The sequence below is a fragment of the Engraulis encrasicolus genome, chromosome 8 (assembly GCF_034702125.1).
Source record: "Engraulis encrasicolus isolate BLACKSEA-1 chromosome 8, IST_EnEncr_1.0, whole genome shotgun sequence".
Lineage (NCBI taxonomy): Eukaryota > Metazoa > Chordata > Actinopteri > Clupeiformes > Engraulidae > Engraulis > Engraulis encrasicolus.
The window spans coordinates 7811871-7834171 of NC_085864.1; the positions used below are offsets into that span (position 1 = coordinate 7811871).

General features: G+C 43.2%; 1 protein-coding gene across 1 annotated transcript in view; it reads right to left on the reverse strand.

Moving 5' to 3' along the window:
• gipr (gastric inhibitory polypeptide receptor) overlaps positions 1-11485 on the reverse strand; it is a 74697-nt gene extending 63212 nt beyond the window's left edge. Inside the window, 4 exon segments of the mRNA XM_063205933.1 lie at positions 6702-6823; positions 7571-7678; positions 9554-9650; positions 11420-11485. Coding sequence (XP_063062003.1) covers positions 6702-6823; positions 7571-7678; positions 9554-9650; positions 11420-11485 — 393 coding nt within the window.
• Between the last annotated feature and the right edge of the window lie 10816 nt (positions 11486-22301).

Genomic DNA, 22301 nt, shown 5'->3' on the forward strand with positions numbered 1-22301 from the left:
ATTGAAACTGTGTCTCATATTGCCAAATTTGATCTTTGCATGAAAGTTTATTAATTAATAAACTAATATTTTCTAGTATGGTCCAAGTACAGTCATTTTTGCAGCTAAAAATGGCTATTTCTGGAAATTCAAAATGGCGGACCATGGAGAAGATCCCCCTTTTCATGTATGAAAAGTGCAATTTTTCCAGTCATAATGAATACTTAGTATGTGATGGTGGTGGTAAGTATTCATGAAAAAGGTAACATTAGTGAATGGGCAGCGTGAATTCTGGAAATAAACAACCAAAAATCTCACACAGTGTCCCTAATATTATATAATAATAATTTAAAAAAACCCACACACACACACACACACGCACATGTGCACACGCATACACACGCACACACACACACACACACACACACACACACACACACACACACACACACACACACACACACACACACACACACACACACACACACACACACACACACACACACACACACACACACACACACAGACTCACACACATGCACGCATATAATTCCCTTACTTTGATTCTGGCAGGTATAGCTTAGCAGCTAGCAGGCCATTCACTCAGATACAGTAGATAGCAACTCTTGGCAACAGCACTGTTTTGGCAAAGATCTGAGCAACACTTGTACAAAAAAGAAAAACAAACTAAGAAGCATACAAATGAAGAGTTCATCCAAATAAAATGTCATCCAAAGGATTTGCACCTGAACTCTTCATCTCTCACAAGACAGCCTGCCAATCAGACATGCCAATCTCAATTTACTGTGCAACTAAATCCCACGTGTTTGCCATTATACACTACTGCTGGTGGAGTTCTGATTCTGCTCTTTTTCCGAGTTGTTTTAAGTAGAAGTAGAAGTACTCCCAGAGTTGTAATTACAACACTAAGACATTACATGGTTTCAACTTTGTAATATCACACTATTAGTGTTGTAACTATGTCTGTAACAGTACTGCTACCTCTACTTTATACAACTCTGTTATTTTTTTTAATTTTGAAAGACAAAAGGCTTATTCTGATCTGACAGCCGGTCCCATGTGCTACTGTTAACTTATCTGGGGCTCTTTTGTCATTGCTGCAGTCCACAATGTTCCATTTCACATGTGGGTAGCCGATCTGCTCCAGATTCTATTCTATTCTATTCTATTCTATTCTATTCTATTCTATTCTATTCTATTCTATTCTATTCTAATCTATTCTGTTCACCTTCACTTCCTGCGTTAGAATACTAGGTCTTGAAATTAGGCTATGTTACGATGTCTTCCAGAGTAATCTTTTAAGGACTATCATTACTGTTGTGCATGTGTGCATGTGTGCATTTTCTCGTGTAAACCCCGGACAATTGGCACCGTACAGCAGACTTCAGAGCTGGTGGGTGAATGTGGAAATGTTTATGTGTGTATGTGTGTTTGGAAAGCGAAAGTTGGAAACTTCATCGTTGTATGCTGCGCTATATATATACATGTTGTATTATCTTGTATTGTACTTGAATGTGCAACTAAATTACAATTGTTTGCGCTTATGAACTGCTTGTGCAATTCCAGTACTGCCGTTTTTCATTTTGAAAGACAAAATGTTTCAGCTGACAGCCCGTCACATCTACTAGTGTAAGCCTGCTTTGTGCTCTTTTGTCTCTGCTCCAGTCCACACCACTCTCTTCTCCAATCTGGGTTGATGAAACCCAATTCAGTCCACAACGTTGTCTTCCCAGCTGGGTAGCTAATCTAATCCTACAGTGCAAGCTGACTGCACCATATGAAAGCTGCGTGGCTTTTTAAAAGTTTTTCAAGAGCCAAACTTTGCATCTTAAATGGTGACAAGGTCACGAGAACTGACACATGCACACAATCACGCAAGCAGGCACACATGCACACACACGCACACGCACACGCACACGCACACACACACACACACACACACACACACACACACACACACACACACACACACACACACACACACACACACACAAGGCTCATAAGCTGATGTATAGCCCTCAGGCAAGGCCAAACTTTGGCCAGCAGCATTACCCTAATTGGAGAAAAGAATAAAGACGCTTCAAATTCTACTGTAAATGCAGTTGCCATAATGCAGTGAACACTGTATGTGGTTTGCAGTGAGTAGCAAATGCAAGCTCTGCATTACTAACTGTAGTGACTGCATTGCAGTTTTAACTGCAAGCTGCTTACACACAAATTGTTTGACATCACACAGTTTTCAGCTCTAAAAAGAGAATCTGCACCCTCATTTCTTGCAATGATGTGTGTGTACCACTCTTTAAGAACCATTACCAAGTGCATGTCTTCTCTATTCTCTCCTCCTTCTACTGTATTTTTTGCAGCCAGTAATTCTAAAAGCAAAAGTGAAAGTCCTATTTTTGTTATTATGAAGGGCGACACTGGTTAGGCAGAACATGCACACAACAAAATAATACCCCTAATTCCCCTCTGCGGTTGCTAAAAATTGAGCCCAACAAGTGAAAGTGAAAGCACAACCACAGCACATGATGCACACAGACAGCAACATTTTTTGTCTACAACACACTCAGTGCAAGGAGTCAGCCCAAACCAGGCACCCCAGGGGAGCATTGGGGTGAGACTAGGACAGTACCTCATTCATGGAGGAGGATTGGGGACAGTACTGTTTGTTCACTCCCCATCCACCTGGTGGAGTCGGGAATTGAACTGGCAACCCTCTGGCTACCACTTTAGACACCCTGCCTGCTTGTCCTTGGTGGCCCCTAAATTGCTCGCTTTGATGTGACATGCGGCAACAGTGTCTGTTATTATTTTGATATGAAAAGAATCATCCTCAGCAGTGTCAGCATCCACCTCCGCGTGCCGCAAAAAAAGCCCGCTTCAGAAATGCAATTTTGGGGAAAACATTATTGAAATTCTATTTTTATACTGTCTGTATTGTTCACTTCATTTTGGCATGGTGATGCGTGTGCCTACCAATATTGGTTTACCAGACAATGGCATTCATTCAAATTGAATTCTTCCTTTGTTTATATAGTTGCTATCTCTGTCTCTGTCTTTGCTTCTTCCTCTCACTTCCCCTTCCCTTCCCTTCTCTCTCTCTCTCACTCTCTCTCTCTCTCCTTCTGTTTTCCCCTCTCTTCCTTTCCCAAAGGCTTAGTGAGTGAAAAGGGGGGATAATAGAGTCCTTTGGATGACTATGGGCAGGGAGGAAGAGGAAGACAGAAAATAAGAGGAAAAGGAAGAGGAATATGAAGAAATTGAGGATGAGGAAGAGAAGGAATATGGAATGGAATAGTCCGCCATGAAGTAAATACATATTGGCGTGATGTGTGTGCCAGGGAGTTTGAGATTGGGCTGTGAAATTAAGAGTGGCATGCTGGCTGCCTGTGACTTCCTGTAGCATTAGCCTAAGGAGGAGACAGTCTCACTGTTTAAAAGTCACACACACGTTTCGATTGGAGAGAGCAGTTTGAGATTAGGTCACACCAACTAAACTATTCCCAGCATAGTTGCACAGCAATTTAAAATATTCCTTGCATGCACCCACAAGCCCCCCCCTCCCACACACACACACACTTATTTTACTTTTTCCATCTTTTCAGTTGCCCTGTCCCTTCCTCCTCCTCCTCCCTCCCTCTCTCTCCACCTTTTCCTCACCCTCCCCTCCCCTCATATATTTCTTTTCCTTTGACTCTCTCTGTATGACTTTCAAACTTCTCTTTCGTTTCCAGCTGAACAAACAGCAATTTTTTCGTCCCTGAAACAGTGCAGTGAGTTTCCCCCTGAATATCTTGGAATGCATGTTTGCAGAGAGAGGGGCATGGATCCCTGCTTGACTTTGCCCTTTGGTAGACTCTGTCTAGAAGAGATAGCATGATCCCAGTGAAGCGCTAGATTAGTAACCTGTGTGTGTGTGTGTGTGTGTGTGTGTGTGTGTGTGTGTGTGTGTGTGTGTGTGTGTGTGTGTGTGTGTGTGTGTGTGTGTGTGTGTGTGTGTGTGTGTGTGTGTGTGTGTGTGTGTGTGTGTGTGTGTAGGGGTGGGCGATATGGCAAAAATGTTGTATCACGATTTTTTAACATGAAATCTCGATTTCGATTTTTTACCACGATCTTCCATTCAAAAAATAAAAACAACAAAAAACAACTTTCATATACTTGCAATTTGTAATTTGCAGTCAATAAAATGTTAACACACTGATGATACTCTCATAAAGTGTACAATTGGAATACAATAATGTAAAGAATGAAGTGAAGACAACAACACAAGTGAGAAAACGTCACTCTGATACTGATAATAAACATCCTCACTGCAAGACGATCTATACGATTTCTCCACTTTGGCAGATTCGAGACGATCTTTTACTCAATATCACGATTCACGATTTAATATCGTCATATCACCCACCCCTATGTGTGTGTGTGTGACAGATGACGTGGTGTCCCTGTATGTCCCTGTATGTCCCTGTTGCTAGTGTCACCCTTCACATCACGGTTCACCCACCTCTGTGTTCATGAAGCAGTAAAGGATGGCCACCAGAAAGCCAAGTGTGTGCGTGTGCATGTGTGTGTGTGTGCGTGCGTGCGTGCCTGCCTGCCTGCCTGCCTGCCTGCCTGCCTGCCTGACTGCCTACCTGCGTGCGTGCGTGCGTGCGTGCGTGCGTGAGTGAGTGAGTGAGTGAGTGAGTGAGTGAGTGAGTGAGTGAGTGAGTGAGTGAGTGAGTGAGTGAGTGAGTGAGTGAGTGAGTGAGTGAGTGAGTGAGAGAGAGAGAGAGAGAGAGAGAGAGAGAGAGAGAGAGAGAGAGAGAGAGAGAGTGTGTGTGTGTGTGCATGTGTGTATATGCATACGTGTGTGGGTCTGTGCACGCTTATGTGTGTGTGTTTGTATGTGTGTGTGTGTGTGTTCATGTGTGTGTGTGTGTGCTTGTGTCTCTGTGTGTGTGTGCGTGTGTTTTTGTGTGTGTCTGTGTGTGTGTGTGTGTGTGCGTGTGTTTTGTGTGTGTGTGTGTGTGTGTGTGTGTGTGTGTGTGTGTGTGTGTGTGTGTGTGTGTGTGTGTGTGTGTGTGTGTGTGTGTGTGTGAGAGAGAGTGTGTGTTTGTGTGTGTGTGTGTGAGAGAGTGTGTTGTGCGTTTGTGTGTGTGTTTTTGGGTGTGTGTTTGTGTGTGTGTTTTTGTGTGTGTGTGTGTGTTTCTGTGTGTGTGTGTGTCTGTGTGTGTTTCTGCGTGTGTGCGTGTGTGCGTGTGTGCGTGTGTGCGTGTGTGTGTGTGTGTGTCTGTGTGTGTGTGCGTGTGTTTTGTGTGTTGTGTGTGTGTGTGTGCGTGTGTGTGTGTGTGTGAGTGTGTGTGTAGCATGATGAGATTAGTAACCCCTGCTGCAGGGTTAGCCAGGCGAGGACCAAGTGGGATTCATGGCCTGCTGTCTAGGAACATGACGATCATACTTGATCTGACAGAAACTGCCTGAACTGCCTGAATGGGTGGTTGTTTGTGGCAGTTAGGTAGCGCATTGAGCTAGACAGCACACTAACACCTCCACACCACACAGAGAGAAGCTGCATGCCTGGCGTGAGGCCGGCATTAAGCCTCACCAGAGCCGTCCGTCAAGAATGACCTGTGCTTGTGATAGCCTTGGGGGCTCAAGAGGTTTGTTTACACATGCATCCATGCAGTGGATTGTTGTGCATACTGACTAACAATAAGAAGACGCACTGCGTCGAAACGTTAGTCATGCTCGCACCACAATAAAAACAGAAAAACGTATCCTGTGTACTCCAGTCGTCCTTGGCCCAGTCTCCTTTGAAGTGGACCAGCTTGCTCTAACCTGACTAACACGTGTTGATGCACACATCTCTAGTGTCAGGAGTTTAGTGTAGTGTAGGTTTAGGGCCAATCCCATTTGTATTACCCCTACCCCTTACCCCTCCAAACGGAGTCTGCCTGTCGAACCCCTCCTTTTTAGGGCTACAAAGCCCTCCCCCTTACCCCTACCCCTCTGCCTTAACGACTATTAGGATACCCCTACCCCTACACAAAACGTAGGGGGAGGGGTAAGGGGTAGGGCCAAGGGGTGAATTGAGATTGGGCCGGTGTGTAGGTTATCCAGGGTACAGTTGGTAACATATTTTCAATTATTGTAGGAAGGTTAGTGTAGGTATTGTAGGAGGTGTTGAAGCATTTACTTCTTACTAACAGTGGCACGCTATGCTAAGGCACCCATACCGCATACAGAGAGTTGCCCGAGAGGGTCGAGGTTCAAGTCCGGCCTGGGTTCCTTGGGCAGTGATTGGGTAAGCGGTTAAGGCTTCAGACTTGTAGTCCAAAGGTTGCTGTGTCGACTCCCAACTCGTCAGGTTGGTGGGGATCGTAATTAACTAGTGCTTTCCCCCATCCTCCATAACTGAGGTACCCTGAGCATGGTACCGTCTCACTGCACTGCTCCACTGCACTGCTCAACTCCCCCATTAGACCAAATAGTTGGGCCGTTGGTATTTAGATCAGAGGATTGTAGGATTGAATCCCACCCTTCCACTCTCTACATGTCCATCCATGGCTGAAGTACCCTTGAGCAAGGCACCTAACCCCACATTGCTCCAGGGACTGTAACCAATACCTAACCCTGTAAATAATTGTTCTTCACTTTGGTTATAAAAAGGCGTCAGCTAAGTGTAATGAAATGTAATGTAACGTAACGTAATGTAATACCTGCGCCATCTCCTGGCTGCCGTCGTCATTGCACTGGGAGTGGTCCCTCCAGGTGCGGCTGGTGTTGTAGGTGGCCCACTGGCCGTCCGCCCCACACTCCCTGAACACGAAGCCACTCCGCACTGAGGCACAAACCAAGACAAAACAACCACACAGCCAGATGAATGAAGACAGAAAACATGACAGAAAAAGAAACACTTCAGACAAATGTTTAAGTAGCCGTTAATTAAAAGTTCTCTGATTATTAATTAATGATCAGTTAATGTCACAACCATGCAACCAGATAAATAAAGATATAAAACACAATGAAAAAGAAACAGTTAAGAAAGATGTGTAGATAGCAGTCACCACACACTGTCTGATATTTGTCACTCAATGTCACAGTGGATGTGCTAAATTGGATGTTGCCCTAGTAACACAGAAAAACTGTAAAACATATAAAGGTAATCATCTGCAAAGAGTTATTAAGGCTACAGTACCTGTATGTATCAGGGCTTTATATTAACACTGGCCAAAAGGTTTGTCTGGTAAAATAGAAAACTTACTAGCCACTTTGCCTGGTAGTGACATGCATGCAAACTGGCTAGTGCTGACAAAAGTTATTTTTCAGTCTTGTGAACAAGGTTATAGAAATGTAAAATTTCCCTTTTAAATGTAGGCTTCAAATACTTCAAATGTCAAAACATATTGCACTGCGCATTGCTTTTCTCGTGTACAATAAGTAGGCTAGGTTTCTAGGTTTCTAGATTTCTAGGAATCGGGAGCACATCCAATTCACATAAGATTAATATTGCATGTAGTATTGGACTGTATTATGAAAACGGCAATACTGAGCTCTCTGGGGATCACTAGTATGGCTACATGTCTACCTTTTTGATGCCATGGGAGGTAGTAGGGACAGGGCACTTTGACTGTGGTGTTGGGCAGCCCATCCGTCCAGCAGGCATAGCTGTCGAACATGCGGCCACACGCCACACCTAGCCAGGCAGAGATACAGCAGAACATGAGGGGATGGAAATGATGTGAAACAGAAAGAAAGAAAGAAAGAAAGAAAGAAAGAAAGAAAGAAAGAAAGAAAGAAAGAAAGAAATCAAATAAAAAAGAAAGAAGGAAAGAATGAAAGTGAAATGAAAAGTCTGGAAATATTTTGTTACAGTAAATGACAATATAACACGTATCGTGGTTGATAGGCACTTTCAAAGTGCTGTTAACCTTCAGTCCAGAAAACAACCACAAGATAAGATATGATACTGCTTCCAAGCTTCAAAATAATGATCATTTCTTTTGACTTCTTAAAATTAGTAGTAGCCTCTTGTAATCTATTTTACCTATAAACGGCCATATTTTTTATTCATTATGTTGGTAAATATGAAAAGATAAATAAAACGATAAAAATGACGGAGTGTATCGAACAGTAAGTAAAAAAATCATGATACTAACCGAATTGTGAGTTGTATCAACTGTTGTATCAACAATTGTATCGTTACAGCCCTAAGGAAAGCCCATTGGGAAACTCCAACTCCCATTGTCATTGTGACACAGCACTCCACAGCACACAAGTGAACACTGCACACAACGAAATTGCATTTATGCCTCACCCGTGCAAGGGGGCAGCCCTCAGTGGCGCCCCATGGGGAGCAGTGCGGTGGGACGGTACCATGCTCAGGGTACCTCAGTCATGGAGGAGGATAGGGGAGAGCACTGGTTGATTACTCCCCCCACCAACCTGGCGGGTCGGGAGTCGAACCGGCAACCTCTGGGATGCAAGTCTGATGCCCTAACCGCTCACCCATGACTGCCCGTCATATATCATGGCATTGTAATAAATGCATTAGTCAATTGTCTACTTTGCTTGCCTGGATGGGAAAGACCTGCATGCAGTACCACTGACAGGAGGAGCGATGGCTTCATTTGCATTCACGACTAGGCACAGCACATGCAACATGCCACACGTCATAAGTCATGTATCACGCTACAGAGAAATGGAATCAATCAATTTTCTCTGACAGACACGTCAAGTCACTGGAGAGCTCGGATTTCACTACCAAATGAGCCTCGATTGGTGTGACTGGCTGTCGCCTTTGCCCCAGAATGAATTCATTTTGTCACGAGGGAGAATACTTATATATTTTTTTAATAAAATAATAATGCGTGTTTAAGAGCCCCAGGGAACAGTAGCAGAGACGGGATAATAATTGCATCTGAGATGTGTGAAATTGTAAAGTATGCTGGTTACAAACATACATGAACTTGGAGCTCTTGAAATTGTGGGAAAACACGTCATTCACTCCCCAAAAGGTTTTCCGATTTTATTTGAAGTATAGTTTTGGATAAGAATTTGTTTGCAGTTGTATGTGTGTGTGCATGTGTGTGTGTGTGTGTGTGTGTGTGTGTGTGTGTGTGTGTGTGTGTGTGTGTGTGTGTGTGTGTGTGTGTGTGTGTGTGTGTGTGTGTGTGTGTGTGTGTGTGTGTGTGTGTGTGTGTGTGTGTGTACATACATATACAGTATGCGTGCATGGTTGCGTGTGTGCGTGTGTGTGTACTGTGCACAGTGCTACCAGATGGTGTGGGATCTACACCTCTGTGTGTGTGTGTGTGTGTGTGTGTGTGTGTGTGTGTGTGTGTGTGTGTGTGTGTGTGTGTGTGTGTGTGTGTGTGTGTGTGTGTGTGTGTGTGTGTGTGTGTGTGTGTGTGTGTGTGTGTGCTACAGTACCAGACGGCGTGGGCTCTGCACCTGTGTGTGTGTGTGTGTGTGTGTGTGTGTGTGTGTGTGTGTGTGTGTGTGTGTGTGTGTGTGTGTGTGTGTGTGTGTGTGTGTGTGTGTGTGTGTGTGTGTGCGTGCGCTACAGTACCAGACGGCGTGGGCTCTGCACTGATCTTCAGCAGGCACTCCTCCTTGTAGCGAGTCCACTCCTCCACTGTGTCCTTCGCACTCTTCCCACATGCTGACTGCAAAATCAAGCATCAAGAATTTAATGAAGTGCCCCTTAAAGAGGCCATGCCACTCTAATTCCATACCCATACCATTATTCTCACAATCCTTGATGTCCTTGGACCCGGTATGCAACATTGTTTAAGCTGGAAAGTTATTTGATGGTGTATGTCAAGACATTTTATTGTGCCTAAAAAAACTCAAAGAGAACTAACTCAGAGAGCTAACTGCCTTTTCCTCATTGACGTTTATGTTAATGAGCTGTGCGCTGATTGGCTGAGCTGTTGATGTTAGAGAACCTGTTCTACTCATTCATGGCTTGCAGCATAGCCCTTGTGCTAAAACGAAAAATAGCCGTTGCAAATTTCAAATGAGGTAAAAAAAGAGAGAATGGCAGGAATTCAACCTCATAATTTGAACCGGAGACCAGGATGGAATCGGAGGAGGAAGTGGACCCTGAAGAGGAAGTCGGGGGCCAGACAAACATCGAGGTGTCAGAATGGAAACCTGATGAGACTTATCCAATTTATCGTGCTAGTTTGGCTATACACAAAAACAGGGCAAATTGTTGTCTTGTGTATTACTGACAATACAGAGCGTAGACTTGGGAGCAATGCCAAGTCGGCCTATAGGCAAAACCGAGGTAGATTTGAATTCAAACTGAGGTTTATTTGAATTCGACAAAGGAGCAAACTTGGCAAGACTGACTTGGTGCAATACAGGGGTTTCCTGTATACAAATGCACCAGCTGTGTGTACCTCTGCAGCCTGAGATTGTTTAGGAGCTTCTGTCACTCAAAAGGTACCCTCACGTGATTGGTTGCTTAGCATGTTCGCACGCACGCACGAACGCACGCATGTACGCACGCACGAACGCGCACGCACGAACGCGCACGCACACACACACACACACACACACACACACACACACACACACACACACACACACACACACACACACACACACACACACACACACACACACACAAACACACACACACACACACAGGGAGATCACCCCCACAGACAGACAGACCGACAGACTGTACGACAGGCACGCACACACACACGCATGCATGCACAGCACAGCACAGCACAGCACACACCACAAAAGGGCCAGCAAATGGTCCCTGGCTGTAAATAAGACGAAGGCATCTCACTTCAAGGAGACTTCCTTCAGAAGAGGAAGACTGTGATGTGAATGGCAATTGGACCAACCTCAATTTAGAGAGAGAGAGAGAGCGAGAGCGAGAGAGAGCGAGAGAGAGAGAGAGAGAGAGAGAGAGAGAGAGAGAGAGAGAGAGAGAGAGAGAGAGAGAGAGAGAGAGAGAGAGAGAGAGAGAATGTGAAATTAGGAGGTGTAGAGAGATAGACAGATGAAGGGAAATGAAAGGAGGAAAGGACAGAAAGTGAGAGGGAGAGGATGTGAAATATGGAGAGAGATAGAGATAGAGAATGGAGAGATAGACGGATGAAAGACTTTATGGCATGAAAGGAAAGATAGAGAATGAAAGGCTAACGACAGGGTGATCAACTGGGCAGAGTAGAACGCACAGCACACACAGAGATGGAGTGATTGGAAGTAATGAGTGCCAGAGTGGGTGGTAAAAATAACACACACACACGCACGCACGCACGCACACACCACAACACAGACACACACAGACACACACACACACAGACACACACACACACACACACACACACACACACACACACACACACACACACACACACACACACACACACACACACACACACAGCTGATTGGCAAATTGGACCCAAACCTCGATTCTGCACAGAGCTGTCAGGGTGAGGAAGACGAGGATGACTGTGTGGGCTGAGATCTTCATCACTCAGGCGAGTGCCGAGGAGGGGGTTGCAGGGGGGACAGGGCCGTCATGGGTCATCGCGGTTTGACGTCGCCATGGTCACCCGGCCAGGGGGCCAATGAGGGGCCGGCCCTCAGAAGCCCATAGTAACGGCCACATGGTGCTGTGGACAGAGCAACAAATATGGCGCCTGATAAACACATGTGTCAGAAGCACAGGGAGTTTGGTTTAGTTCAGTTCAGTTCAGTTTAGTTTAGTTCAGTTCAGTTTAGTTTAGTTTAGTTTAGTTTATTAGGATCCCCATTTGCTGTGTGCAGAAGTCAGTGGTGCAGACCCAGATATTCTTCCTGGGGTCCAACAATAACATCGCACACAGTTAAAAGTTGTATACAATTCTGTACATTCATTTAAGCATCATCCATTGAAAAGAAAGAAAGAAATAATAATACATCACAATTTCATTAGATCTAACCAAAGTCACTTACAAGGAGGACATGCCGTACATAGCACGAGTACAGGGATGTATAAAACGAAAGAGTTTCATCAACTGACTCTCATACAGTACGTACTGTAGCATGAAAACCTGCAAAACTGGAATCAGACAGAGCATCAAAGGTGATTGCGATCCCCAATGTCCCAGGCAGCTTCACCATTCAAACATCACAAGCACCAGCGTTACCAGCATCACAAACAACACCCGTGGAGTATTCCAAGAACCTGGCTCAGTAGTAAACAAGGTTAAGTTAACCTTGAGGTAGTGGTAAATTATATAATAGAAGAGTCCTCATATTCTTAACTAAATGACCTGTGGGCTGTCCATTAGCAGGATTAAGCTTACCGCTTCATCACTTAACCATGTTGTTGGAATACCCCCATGAAGTACAAGTTATATTTCCCTATTAGAAATAGCACCATGTGCAGCCCTCCCGTGGCTCTAACAGTAGGGCACTGACCTGCTACACAGATTCCGGCCATTTGCAGATCCTTCCCCATCTCTCTAACCTGATAAACCAGACTAAATGTGGATGTCTAATTTAGTCTGGCCTCGATGCATAATACATCCGAAGATTGTTGATGAGAACAATCTTCCCTCAAAACCCTGCCCGCTTTGATTCAAAACACATCTTTGCGTTGTAATTGGTTTGCCAGATTCCTGGCATTCTGGCTTCATTGAATCATTATGCGAGGCCAGACCCACCCGTAGACAAAACATTTTGGCGTCCAGCGGGTGGCGCTGGTTCACCAGGCTATCTCTCCACTAACATCACCATGCACAGCATCACTTACAGTACTATAACATCTGAAACATCATCATGGGACATGTCGATAACATTCCTCACAATGTGACGATCAGCATTCATATTAGTACAAAAATAAGCATCACTCATAGGGTTGCCAACCGTTCCTTGAAGTCTGGAATCATCCCGTATTTACAAACAAAAGCACGGGTACTATTGAGCTGAAACGGGATGCAATTTGTCACGTGCTACCGTCAGAATCAACCCCCTCTATTCCCCCAAGAATTGGTTAAACTACAAGTTATTGCATCTATGAAATGAAAAATTCTCTGGGGGAGGACCCATAGCTCCCCTCCCACCTAACCTCTGTTTCATCTACGTGCATATGACTTGCCCCTTATTTCTCCCCCAGGGAGTTGCCAACCCTAATCACTCACGGCATCTCAATTCACATAAAAGATGATAAATGGAATGATTTCTCTGATGATTCCATCAGTAAAATTAGGCTACCACTTACACCATCCAAATTAACTTCACTAAGAAACATCAGAAACAACATTACAGCCAAGATGGTGAAAATGCAACCTTAAATTAAAGTCATTAAAGAACAGCAATTTACCTCGCTTGAACCTCGCTTCAGAAACAACATCATCCCCATCTATATAATCAGTACCAGCCATCAGTTTCAAAAAACATGTATGAACTCTCATTAGAAACCCGCATGGAAGAAAGTGCAACTTTGCAACTTTGAAAAGCAAGCTAAGGGGGAAAAAGAAAAAAGAAGATATAAGCACAGTACAGCAATTACAAACAATTTCTCAACAGATAATTAGGCGGCTCTATTTTTATTTGCTATTATTTTGAAATAGCAAAACATCTTTTGAATGCTTGATAGGTTTTCTATTATTGTCATATTCTTCTGCTGCTTTAAAATAAGCCATAATTAATATGCCCTACAATTATAACAATGGCAATAATTGCAGGGAACAGGAGACTCAGGTAGCAGAATTCATTTTCAAGTGTTTTCCAGGACCAGTAGGTCATACTTTCCAACTCCCCCACCCCATCCCTTGTGTCCATAGCAACACGATGAAGAAACAATTCTGCTTCCAGGAAGAGCCTAGAGGGGTTATTCACAACTTCACACGCAATTCTCCCTCTGGTGTGAAGCTGGTGCGATGAAGTGAGATGAAACTAGCAGGGCTGGATTAATGCACAGGCTAGATAAGGCTGAAGCCGAGGGGCCCCCACCTGCCAGGGGGCCCCAGATTGACCAAAATTCAAATTCATTGCAGAATTGTGAGATGAGATGGGATATTGAAAAAATCCTCTGTCGTGTCAAGTATACTAAGTAAGTTTTAATCTTATTATTAATACTCCTCTCCATAGCTGTCAGTCATTATCCTGAATTCCTAGATTCTAAGTATGACACTGCCTATGTAATTTTGCGGCAAAATATGCCTTCCGGGGGGCCCCCACAGCAACCTGTAGCCTAGGGAACCCAGGTTATCTTAATTCGGCCCTGACAACATTACATGTAATTCTCACTCTGGTGTGAAGTTGGTGAGATGAAACGAGAGGAAACCAGCGTTCTGATGAGACAAGAGACGGGGGGCTCTGTTCTGAGGCCACTTCCTTTCATTCACCTGACTGAGGTGTCTCAAGGGAGCAGGCCAAATCACACCCCGCCAGACACATGCCCACACACACACACACACACATCCATGCATGTACGCGCGCACACACACACACACACACACACACACACACACACACACACACACACACACACACACACACACACACACACACACACACACACACACACACACACACACACACACACACACGTGCGCACACACACGCACGCCCACGTGCACGCACAAACACACACACACACAGTGTGACCAATACATCAAATCAACACCCCACCAGACACACACGCACGTCATAACTCCTTTCCCCATGTGGCCTCATGTACAGGTACAGTGCAGGGTATGACTTCACTATAAAGAGCGCCACTGTCCTGGGAAATCAATAGTATATCTATATCTATATCTATGTTATTAATAACTAGTAAGTTGTATTGTTGTAAATATTTTACTGTTGTGATTTTCATGACTATTACAACCAAGTGAAAGAGTATTGCTTCAAACACAACTAAAATGGTTCTTAGAGGTACACTGTAAGATTTGTAGTTGTGTATTTCCAGAATTCATGCTACCCATTCACTAATGTTACCTTTTTCATGAAAGCTTACCACCACCATCAAATTCTAAGTATTCATTATGACTGGAAAAATTGCACTTTTCATACATGAAAAGGGGAATCTTCTCCATGGTCCGCCATTTCAGATATAGACATTTTAGCTGAACAAAAAAATCACTGTACTTGGGCCATACTAGAAAATATTACTTTATTACTTAGTAAACTTTCATGAAAAGATCAAATTTGGCATAGGAAACCCAGTTTCAATGAGCAGCGTAGTTGCAGTGCCTTTTTTGACCATTTCCTGGACAGTGTACCTTTAATGTGTTGACTGGCCTCTGCATACGTCTCCGCAACAATCACAGCAAAAAAAAAATCACAGCTCTGTTGTTCAGCATTTTGCGTATCAATTTCAAATTGTCCATGGCACATTCGTCCTCTGACCCCCTCTCCATCTCTAACATCAAGCTCCAGACAAGCAGACAAGATTAGCTGCCACTTCCAATGTGTCCACTACAATGCCAAAATCATCTCCACGCCTGACAAAATACTGGCATTGATGTCATTCATCATCATAAGCTGCATTCAGCTTCATTCATATATTTATTTAATTTTTGCACTGTCCTTGCGATTTGTCATCATTAAATGACACTGCATAAGCTCTATTTCTGTTGCTTGATACAATACATATTTTTACTTCATGCACCAGCTCATGGCTATAGAATATGCTAAAATTGTTTGTAAATTTAAAAACAAATGAGCTGGATTTCATGATTTGGCAGGCGCGACTTTGATAGAGAAAACAGATTGGTGCTCCTCCGGTGTGATTTTGTGGAGATGAAAAGAACAAAAGCTCCTCCTGAGGCCTGTGATATAAAGTGGAATTAATTTGTGTGCATACTGCACAGCTGTGCCTTATTCAAAACTTTCTGCATATTATGTCAGTATGTGTGAGACTGGATGGATCCATATAAATCAGTGGTGTGTTTAGCAATTTGGGCCCAAAGGAAATGTAGCCTCTAGGGGGGCTTCAAATCCTTACTTTTTACTAGGGATGGGGAGTGGGGCAGCTGGTCTTGAGGCCCCCTGCAGCTCGGGGAAGTTTGAGGAGCCCAGGGGTGCGTTTCCGCAATGTTAGCTTTGAACTACAGATGTACTTTGTAGTTATCTACTTACTTCAAGGCGAAATCCGTGCATTTCTCGAAACCTTACTATTCCCACAGTAAGCCAAAAGTAGTGCGGCTACTTTCCTGAGTCCACACCGTTACTTACTTTCTTGGCATTGCAGTGCGTGACCAAAGAAGCAACAAGAGATAAGCATGATTGCTGAGTCATGAATCAGCTGTTTCCTCCTAAATTCAGTGCGTGAAGTAGAAAGCAATAGTGTACAACAACCACCAGCACATTTGATTGGATGTCACGACACCGTGACTCCGCTGTTTCCTCCACAACACACCTTGAAATTTCTTTGTGAAAAAACACGGCCGTGGCATTACAATCTGACACCGCCCGCACCAATAATGCAGTATTATCTGCATGCCGATTGGATTTCGTTTCATCCCGAGGTGTAATTTGTAAAATATTTGAACAATAAAGTTGTGGTTACTCCCAGAAAATCGTCTGTTGAAGTGTCATATGCCTAAGAAATTTTCGCGTGGATTTCATTCCATAGCCTAGTGGTATTCACGCTTGCATCCCAATGGGAAAACAGAAGCCACACCGGATCGAATCCACATGGTTACAGTGCCACAATTTTGGAAATATCTGGCAGAAATAGATAATTTATGTTGTGCATTACCAACACACACGTGCAGCCAAGGGAAAATGTGTTACACTGTAGGGTCCAAAACACGATTTCACGAGTTGTTGTCAACATGCTGCACACTGGTTTCGAACCCGCGTAGCTCGCGTCTTCCCATTGATAGGCAAGCGTAAATACCCCTAGGCTATGAAATGAAATTCGCGCCAAAAATATTTAAGTACTTGACACGTAAGCCAGCGCATTTCCGGGAGTAACCAATACTTTCTTATCTAAATATTTCACAAATTACACATCGAAATGAGACGCAATTCAATCGGTATACAGCTAAAAGTATATTATTAGTGTGGGATTCATCAGATTCCAAGGATATGACGTTTTTTTTTCACGAACAAATGACATGACGTGAATTTGTGTTCTGAACACTCTCGCAGCTGTATCATCACTTTGTGTGCATGTCGATTGATTTTCATCGCTTTTGCACCACAGGATTAAAAGATATTGACACATTTGTGGTCAAATATGTACTACAAGTTTAGCTAATGGGTGGAGTCACACTCTGAAGTAGACTAGCGCTGTGTGTTACTTGGGGTGGCTGAGGTGATGTCTGGACTCAATGGATCTACTCCAGCTGTACTTCAACTTCACTGTCCAGATACGGATAGGAGGCACCTCACTTTCAAAGTCACCACTACTTCAGAGTGCACATTACTCCAAGCAGTAGTTACTTTGTGTGCTAACGTTCGAGACACAAGAGTTAGCAACTTTTATAGTATTTACTATGCAACATTGCTAACAGACTAGCTACTTCGCACTTTGAGAATCGCACCCAGGGCAGTTGCCTACCCTTGCCTCTTTGTAAAACCGCCCATAACACAAAAGACACGACAAAGCCTGTAAGGTGCTCATTTATCTTATCAGATCCCACCTGGCAGGAGCTAGGCAAACTTGATTCTGTGCAGGAAATGTTGTTACTTTATACTAATTCCAATTCGATGCTGAACTTCAGGTTCAATCAATCTACTTGGGTTCATCCAGTTCACACAGCCATGGTCGGTGACAGCTTTGGCTGGGCCCGGGACAAAGCCATCAGAAAAGGCCCCCTTCTCAACACATTTAATTTAAAGACCAAATTCTGGGGCCCATCTCTCCATGGGCCTGGTACGACTGACCCTTTGTCCTCTGCTGTCAGCTTACCGGCACACAGCACTCCACACTCACAAAGTCAAATCACAAAATGCCTGATGGGTAGACTATCAGGGACTCGAATTGATTGTTTTGACCCACTATTTGACATTATGGTAATGAGAACAGGACTAATTTTCTCGCTAGCCAGGCAGACACAACACATGCTAATGTTCTCAATGTGAATGGTGTTCCCTTGAAAATTAGTCACTGACGGGTGGGTAGCTCAGGGTGCTGAATCACTGTCTCATAAAACCGGGGGACCTGGGTTCAATTCCGGCCTGAAGTGATTTCCTGATGCTTCCCTGTCTCTCTCAAACTCATTTCCTCTCGTCTTCTGCTTGCCTATCTCAATAGAGGCTAAACAGCTCCCCAAAAATACAAAATTAAAACAAATAGTCACTGATAAGACAAGTGAAAGACTTCCTGATGTTCTTCACTTCATGCTAGTTGTAGGTTGCTGTTACGATGTACAAAGTGTCTTAATCATATGTTTGTGAACATTCTCCTTTATTTGGGTTGTGCTGTCTAATGAGTTAAGCCCCTTGCTGCAGGATATATTTGAGTGCACTTTTCGTGCATGAATGTGAATTTAATGTCAATTTTCCACACGGTAGATCACCAGTCACAGTGTACACAGATGCGTGCATACAGTGCAATATTGACAAAACCGTGCGGGGCGATCTTCTGAACGTTCATGTTGAGTTCACGGTAGAGCCATACAATGGAGGAAAACATTCATCAGAGCTGGCTCATGAAGTAAAGCAAACTGTGTCAAACACTATGAACATCTGGCAACAACCTCATGGCATCTCACAGTTATGACCCCATTAGACCAAGGGAAGTAAAAGACAGGCTAAGTCAGTAGCATGTCCTGGAGTGTCTGTGGAGGATTAACTATGCTCTCACATTCAAGCGGTGCTGCTGTCACCCTTTACGTTAGAGTAGGATAAGGATAGCCTAAGGGTGTCCCAGTGTTACTAAGTATCACTAATGGGCAGGTCACTGCCACTTCATAGTCCTTAATGGCATATGAGTCTTGTTGTGACATGGATGCAGAATAAAATGAATTGTTACAATAAAGGTATGAAGTTCATGACTGTGCATATCATTCTCTTCAGAGAAAACCTCCAACTACAAGAAAAGCTACACAGTATGTTCTCTTCAAAACATCATCCCTCCACTTGCAGGTGTATCACAGTGGGACAAACAGAAATTGAAGGGAAAAGCTGGAGTGCACCGAATCTTTAAGATTTTAACCCCATAATGCATGCCATACCACCAGTGGCACCATTATATCACTCTACTATGACAAAACAGAGGGCCTTTGGTAATGCACTATGACTCGGTCATTGCCATTCAGGTAAAAGCAAATTAATTACGCTGTGTTTGAACAGTTTTACCATGCTTAAAACGTTAACCTCCCATGTGCTCCAGCTTTCCTATTCAATCGACCTTGTTCCTCATATGTTTGACCAAGGGACCAATACTCTAGTGATGGGTTTCCTCCTCCTGGGCCTCATAAGAACAGGACTTCAGAGCCAACACATCCATACAAACACTGCAAACAACAACCACCCCAGTTAAGCTTAAATAAAGATAAGAGTCAGCGAATAAGTCAATAAGCAATTTTTTTGCACACAAGAGGGTCACAAACTTCACAAATAAAGCAAGCCCCTGCACACTTTCTTCATTTCAGCAGAGTCCAGTCAATATTACATGCTTTAAAAAATATATGGGTCAGTACTTTTTATTCTGGGACCGAAGACTGACCTGGGCACACAGTATAGCATGTCCATGCATTCATTTGCTTTGTGATAAATAAAAACTACTCTACATAATCAAGAGTGTTAAGTAAGTAACAGATTAAGACTGGGGCTTTGTGTACAAAGCTTGCTTACAGACAAAATGCATAACTTTTCATGCAAATACTCAGATGTATTAAAATGGACTTAGCATAAAAAACTGCATGTTCTAAACATAGGAATACTAAATTCCATGTGAAATCGGAGGTATCATGGGAATCAGCATGAAAATGTGTTTATGCATGGACTGGAACATTTGAAATTTTAGACGCAAATCACACGTGTCTTTTCAGATTCAGTAGGAAATCTACAGATGTCTTAGTACACGAGGCTCTGTTCATTACCATTGTGGTGACAATAAAGTTACAACAGAGATTCTTCATGAAGAGGGGTTAACTGAGGACGGACAGGGGATTAATATCAGTGAATGATGAAAGTGTCCGCTTTCCCTGCCACCACCACAACATCACAAACTGTCTTTTTTATCATGAATTTTGAATATGTTTTAGGCAGCCAGTGCTCTGAGAAATCATTTGAGTCATGGCTTGTCTTCTATTATGCATAGATAGATACATCTTCTCAAGAGCCATTGGCGGGGAAAGCCGCCCCACATTATTTTAAACCTCTCAGCAGGAGGGCTCTTTTGGATCTGGTCTTTTATGTTTAAATGTATGACCGTAGCCTATGGTATATACAGTATACTGTGTGTGTGTGTGTGTGTGTGTGTGTGTGTGTGTGTGTGTGTGTGTGTGTGTGTGTGTGTGTGTGTGTGTGTGTGTGTGTGTGTGTGTGTGTGTGTGTGTGTCCTTCCTTCATTTCTTCAAAAAGACATCAGTCACTGCTATACATTAGACATGGGCCGTCCTCTATCCTCCAGTGGTCTGGATACCAGTGCACAGTAAAAACTCAACACTTAGAGTAGCTATCTCAAAAGTGCACTTAGGGACAAAATAAACTCTAGAAAATGTTAAATCGACTCTTTAAGTGTTGAATTAACATACTTATTGTGAAAATCCTTATGGGAAATACATGACCATGGCCATGGCGTAATTTTAGGTGTGAATGTTGGGGACATGTCCATACCACTTTTAGGGTAACCTTGTCCCCAAAACTTTTTCACAAATATTAATGCAAAAATAGTATACCAGGAGAATTTCCTATATTAATATCCCCACCATTTCCCAAGCCAAACCTATGCCTTTGACCATGGCTATAGATTACTCATTGGATCAAATTAGTGGTGTTTTTTTTCTTTTTCTTTCAGTAACACTTTATTTCATGCAGTATGTCCACGCCCTGTGTAGGGCGAAGGAAATAACTGGTGTAACAACTAGACCTATATGTTATATGATGTAGTAGGCCAAGTATTGCATTTATTTATTATTATTTGCATTATCATTCATTTATTGCTTATTTTAACTTTCACAACTCTGACATTAAAGCATGTTGGAAGAAATACATAGAAAAATCCAACAGACTATATAGTTGAAAAATACAGATTTATGATATATTTCCAAGTATACTAATAGCAAGCTTTTTACCCACTTGGGTACGGTACTGCATGTATCTGAGTGCAGATAATTATTCCCTATCAAAAATCCAGGTGAGAGAGCTACAGTACTCTTCCCTCTCCGTTCGATGACTAAAAGGATATGTTTTGATTTATGGGCAAACATGGAGCCTCCATTAAGATGTGAAATTAAATCTCCATAAATCTGTTGTCATGGCAAAGTGCAATCACCGTGGTGACCTTGGATGACCATGTTTATTTAGTCAAAAGCATCTCTGATGCAGCCCTACTCCCTCACTCCCACGCCGTGTTACTTCCTGTAACCCTTTCATGCACACAGCAATAACTTAGCTTTTAACTTAGCACTTTGCAATGCATGTAGCATATCTGTATGTTTCTGAACTGTGGAAGTGGTCTGTTTTGAAATTGAGACCGCAGGAAGACTAGCGAACTGCTACAGCACAATTTGGAATCCTTTAATAATAATAAAAAAATGGCAATTTTCATGTAAAATTATTATACAAAACAAAACAAAACAAAAGTCCTGTAACTGAAGTTCATAAACAGGTTAAGATTTATGTTAATATACTACATAAGACCTGAAAACACCCCACTGCTCTAAGAAAGTCATTAACATCATCAGACAACACCCAGCACACAAACTGTTCTCTCTGCTACCATTTGGGAAGCATTATTGCACCAAGCTGTGCCACAGAAACAGACTGGAAAATAGCCCCACAAGTCATCAGGGCTTATTACAAGTCAAGTTGTAAGGGGGCGAGCGGTACCCCGTGTGCGGGTTAGGCCAGACTGGACGGTTGAGGGCGAAAGAGGCAAGAGGGCAACAGTGTCCAAAAATAGTTTTTCTTTTTATTTTAAAAATAGTGCAAAATTCCAAAAATGTCCCAAAGTGCCAAATGCCAGCAAAATAATCAAAATAGGAAAAATATAAGAAATGTCCAAAAAGTGTCCAAAAATAATAAATGCAAAATGCTAGCTACTAGCTCCGGTCAATACAGCCCAGCATAGCATAAGCAAAAAATCAAAATAACAAACAGGCATTGGCAAAAATGGCATCGCAGGCACTTACAGCATTTCAGCATCACAGCACATAGCTCCTCTCCTGTCCCTC